The sequence below is a fragment of the Plectropomus leopardus genome, unplaced genomic scaffold (genome assembly GCF_008729295.1).
Source record: "Plectropomus leopardus isolate mb unplaced genomic scaffold, YSFRI_Pleo_2.0 unplaced_scaffold5063, whole genome shotgun sequence".
Classification (NCBI taxonomy): domain Eukaryota; kingdom Metazoa; phylum Chordata; class Actinopteri; order Perciformes; family Serranidae; genus Plectropomus; species Plectropomus leopardus.
In genome coordinates, this window is record NW_024655579.1 from 1 (window position 1) to 5,300 (window position 5,300).

The window sequence follows — 5,300 nt, forward strand, 5'->3', positions numbered from 1 at the left end:
ATTTTAGGTGTTAAGTAAGGAAGAATGAAAGCAGCAAAGGGTTGTGCAATACATGATACAAGATGGAGGCAACGAAGTTTCAACCACAAGTTCCCCATTTAGAGATGACTATTCTTTATTTTTGTCCTACTTCTTTTTTTCCCCCCACACACTCACATCCCTGCATTAACAATTTTAGGTTGTGCCAAATATGCATTTTAAAAAAAATCATTACGTATTTTTTTATTTATTCAACATTCTTCATAAATATAACTTTCCAGTGAAATTTAAGATTCATCTCACACTCAGCTGTCCTTATACAGTTACGCAATCACATGATTTCGGGAACTTATTGACCCCTCCCTCTACAAAACTAAGACGATGCAGTGAAAGGGAATCACATCCATGTATGAGATCGAAGTTTGGATATACAAACCCTGTCTGACGGCAGTTTTTGAAGTAGTATTTGATTTATTGATTCGTGTATGTGGACCTGGATTTCCCCTTTTTTCTCGCTCTGTAACCAGTAACTTGCATGCACTAGCTGTTTTTTTTCCTGGCATCCAAGCACATCACTCCTACCATACTTGATTTCTCTTCCCAGAACTGTTGAGCTCCAGATTTTTTTGTTTCCCCTCATCCTCCGCCTCCTGATCCATGCTGCCCGCTGCTACGTCTACTTTGGTGATTTCAAATCTAATCCCCAAATCTGATACCAGTAACGACTTTTTGTGTTTTACATTGACGAGAAGATGATCACAGTGCTGGCGCTTCTGATCCTGAAGGCAGGTAAGAAGAGATCTATTTTAATTTTAGTTTCAAGAAAAATTGCAATGCTATATTTCTTGCCCCTCCATAACAACGATACCATTCTACATTATTTGATTATTTTTATTTATCCTGCACTGTTAGGCTAAGTTCAAAGTGCACTGTTACGTTGTTGAATTGGATGTTGTTAGAGGTATACCATGCAGGATTGTCATTAGTGTTTGTTGACAGTGACTAGTTAACAACAAAACCAGCCACAGGTTTACCCTTAATTTACTCACCATTTAATGAAGCCTCACCTCAGTGCTGCACATGCCCAACACAGAAAATAAGAGGAAAATAAGAAAATCCAGGCAGAGGGCAAAGTTTATGCTTCTTCACTTCTAATGAATCATAAGTGATGATTGAGAGGGACTACTTGTTTATCTTTACATTGTTTTTGTGGAAAATCATACAGTATATCTTTTAAACCTACAAACCTACATGGGATACTTCTAGCAAGAGCATAATGCTATTTTCACAGGGGAATGGAGCTGATACCTTCTGTATATCCCAACACTATTTATTTATTCAATTTATGTTATTTTTAGTTTTATTTTGCAAAAGTTTGATATCCTCACTATCTCCATTGTTAAAAGACCATAATACAGAAACTCTTGAACTGAAATAAAAAAAAAACAAAAAACAAAACAAAAAAACAAAACAAAACAAAACAAAAAAAAAAAACATTGCATACAATTTAAAGCTTTAGGAGCAGCAGAGACTCAGAGACTTAGGGCTTTACCCCTGAGATATGACTTCCAGCCTGCATACTGGCCACTACATGCTGTTGCATGGAACTTGCTGGGGCTATTTAAAAAGATAAAGAGACAGAAATGTTTTGATCTGTGTTTAATGTTGTTTGCACAGCTTTTTTTCCACTTTCCACAAGGGCTAAAAAGTGTAGTCACTGCATTTATAACAACTGCTGTGCCCGGATCTCTAATTCTCATACATTTTTTTAGTTATTTTTACAGAATTTGAAGTTGCTTTTTATTTTTGAAGAACCCATAATTTCACTGTACCCTCTCCTCACCTGAAAGCAAATTTACAGTCTTCACCTTTCGGCTGAACTCACTTCCTTTAGTTCTTTTAATTATATGGTAGATATATGTATATTGTTGTAGAGCACTATGTTTACATTTGCTCTGATATTTCTTCTTTTAACTCTGCATATACAGTAAAACAATTAAACTAATTAAACCCATTCATTTGTATCTTTATCTCTCTGCAGGAACTGTGAGCGCTATGGGGACAGTGACCTTTGAAAACCCAGATATTTGTGCTTTAAAGGGAACATCGGTGGAGTTCAGGTGCTCGTACAGCTACCCAGATGATGAAACAGTTCAAAAGGCTGCATGGTTCAAAGGGCAATCCCAATATGGCATTTGGAAACGTGTCAAGCTCTCAGAACTTCCTTCATATGAAAATCGGACTGAATATGTTGGGGACAAACAGCACGACTGCAGCCTGGCAATTCATGATCTGCAGGATGGCGACACTGGACATTACTACTTCAGATTTGATACAGAGAATTTTGGATGGCGGAGTAAAACATCAGTACACCTGACTGTCACAGGTTAAATTATTCTACATTGAGTGTTTCTATTCAATTTTAATGTTTTGGGGTTTGCCTAATATCATGCACTGTGTCTCTTTATTGGTGTCCAGAGCCGAATGCCACAGTGTACGCAGACACAGTGAGGGCAAGAGACAAAGTGACTCTTGAATGTAGAACATCCTGCCAACTTTCCAACATAGTTTGGTTTAAAGATGGACGTCCAGTAGCCCAACCAGAGTTTGAGGCTAAAGCAGAGGATTCTGGGAAGTATGTGTGTGCTTTCGAAGGACATGAGTCTGCGCTATCTGACCCCGTGTTTCTGGATGTTCAGTGTAAGTATCTTTTTTATAACGCTGTTGAATGAGAAACTGGTATTTAACTTTGCGATACATGTACTTAAAGGAGTAGTTCAGTATTTTGGTAAAATATCTAATACAGCTCATCAGTGGTGGACTGTCTGAGTGGCAGGGCCAGAAAAATAACATATATAACATATAAGTGCACCATCATGCAGAAAGTTTTCTGGCATGTAGGGCACCCTCTTTATGTGTTAATACTGGAAGCAACGCAAAGTCAATGCAAAAACGTTGGATGCAACATGATGGACGATGGAAGCGCTGTGATAGAGTGAGAATTTCGTGTGAGGCTGTGTTGCGATAGAGATTCTCCTGTTGTTACTGAGATCCAGAAATGAAGGATAAACTATGTTGCTGTCTGTGGAAACACGGAGCTACACTCAGCATCTGCAGGCCACCATATAGAGAGAGCATAAATAAGGACTTGAAGGGCTTAGATCAGCGAGCAAGGCTATAAAGTACATGGTAAGCTTTGAAAATATACACCTTGTCTTGTGTAAGCTATTTTTGTTGAGTTGCTTCTCAGCAAAATGCTCTGAGTAATTTAAGTTGTTTTTTTTATTTTTGAAAGTACACAACGGAGGGTGTGTAATGTGCAAGATGCAAGAGTGTGCATTTTGGTTCAGTCTGCGTCAGCACTTCAATGCAAACCACATTAGGTGTTAGCTGCCTCTCCTTGCGAATTTTCACAAGTTGAAAAATGCTTCAAAAACACTCCAGTAACTGTATACGCGTGAGTAACGCAACACGAAAAGTTTTATCACCTTTGGTGTGAACATGGCATTATAGCACTGTAGTTTCTTTATTTTAAAGACTAACCAAAACTCCACATCTTGATATTTTTACTTATTGTGTCATAAAAATGCACATAGATACTACTTTGGTGACCAACCCTCTCCCCTCAGGCAGCACAAAGGAGTGACTTAGCCCTGCTCATTTTGATACCTGTTTTCAAGTTCTCCATTTGTAATAAGCTACAGAGACCAAAAACAGGCTGTAAACATGTTTATTTCTGCCATAAAGTTGATGATTTTAACAGTCACACATAAAGTCCGGCCCATTGTCATTACAAACTAATGAAATAACACAGCTTTGTCAGTGTGTTTGGCATGCAAAACAAGCAACAGACTGTCATGGGGGAGTCTGGTGCTCCCTATCCAAATATGATTTTTGTTTTCTACACCTTACCTTACACCTAGCCATGTGTGCCGTTTTTGCCTAGTCCTAACCATAGCTGCCAGTATGTGCGTTTGCTGACATTCCCGCGTTGGTTGCCATATTCCCCTGTTGTCTTAAAATCACCAAGTGTGGCGTCATCCCGCCATGTGCACTTGTTGACATCATGGTAAAGGCATCCCAGATCGTGGACAGCAGAACCAGAAGGATACCTAAAACATAATAAATAGATACGGAAGTTCACTTCCAAAGCAGCAAAATGTGACGAGTTGGGATGACAATGAGTTGGAATGACTGTGGGAAATGACTCTGTTTTGGAGCCGGCTTCAAGTTCTCTGGACTGCAGTTTTTAGCACTTTTACAGTGGCTTCATTTTTCAGCCTCAGAGGTTGCCGCTTGGTTGTACCACAATGATATGATGCAATATGACACTGTGATTTCTTTTTTTAACATCCTCTGGTAGTTACGTTGTATTTAATTAAACATGAGGGACGCAGGCCTGTCAGATTTACCAGATCGCTTTCACTAAGAAAGCTCAAAAGCATATTTCCCCAAATATCTTTGCATTTTTTAATGAAATGTGCTTTGATGATTTATTTGTTGGTTATAAATAGTCAGAATCTTACATGAATATTTTTGTAAAAAAATGTATAGTCTCTAAAAGAATGTATACAACATCACAGTGGTTGTGTTTTTACTACAGATCCCCCAATGAATGTGTCTATTGAGGTCACCTATCTTGACGAGCCAACAGTAGGCAGGAGTGTGATTATGACCTGCCAAAACACTGCTAACCCTGCAGCAGACAACTACACCTGGTACAGGGCTTCTGCTTCCAGTCTCAGCTCCATGTCTCAAGTGGACTCAGGACAGATGGTGTTAAATCGCTCTGTGAATGCCGCCGACACTGAACTCTACATCTGCCAGGCCAGGAACAAACTGGGGGAAAGCAACTCGACTGAGGTGCTTCTGATACCACTGTCAGAGGAGGGGACAGTGGACAACACAGACAGAGCGCAGGGAAGTAAGACAAGCAGACAGATCACTGATACACCTACAAACTCTTCAAGGATTGCATTAATGTATGATCAATCCCTCATCCAACAAGGAATTATAGTTCTAATGTTGCATACCAGCCTGATACGAAAGATTTTAGGATTTTCTTTTAATTCTTCATTCGAGTGGGATTTAAGCCCCTGAAATGTGAGCAGATTGGTTTGATTTCTTCTAAAAGCATGGGGAGAAGGCAATAAGCAACTTACAAAGACAAAAAAATGAGTTATGAATTAGTATAAAGGTACATGAAAAATCACCCGAAAATAAGAAAAAAAACACAACAAGAAAATGACTGAAAAAAAGTGCTTACAATAGAAAAAAAGTGTCCCCCCAACACTATTCTATAATAATCCCCTCCTCTTTTC

The 5,300-nt window shown here is 38.9% G+C and overlaps 1 protein-coding gene across 1 annotated transcript; it reads left to right on the top strand.

Moving 5' to 3' along the window:
• Positions 1-371: 371 nt before the first annotated feature.
• Positions 372-4,903, top strand: LOC121939562 (B-cell receptor CD22-like; the record flags this gene model as incomplete). Its single annotated transcript, XM_042482567.1, has 4 exons — positions 372-768; positions 2,021-2,365; positions 2,458-2,679; positions 4,583-4,903. Coding segments are annotated over exons 1-4 (925 nt in total), but the record flags the coding sequence as incomplete, so codon positions are not given.
• Between the last annotated feature and the right edge of the window lie 397 nt (positions 4,904-5,300).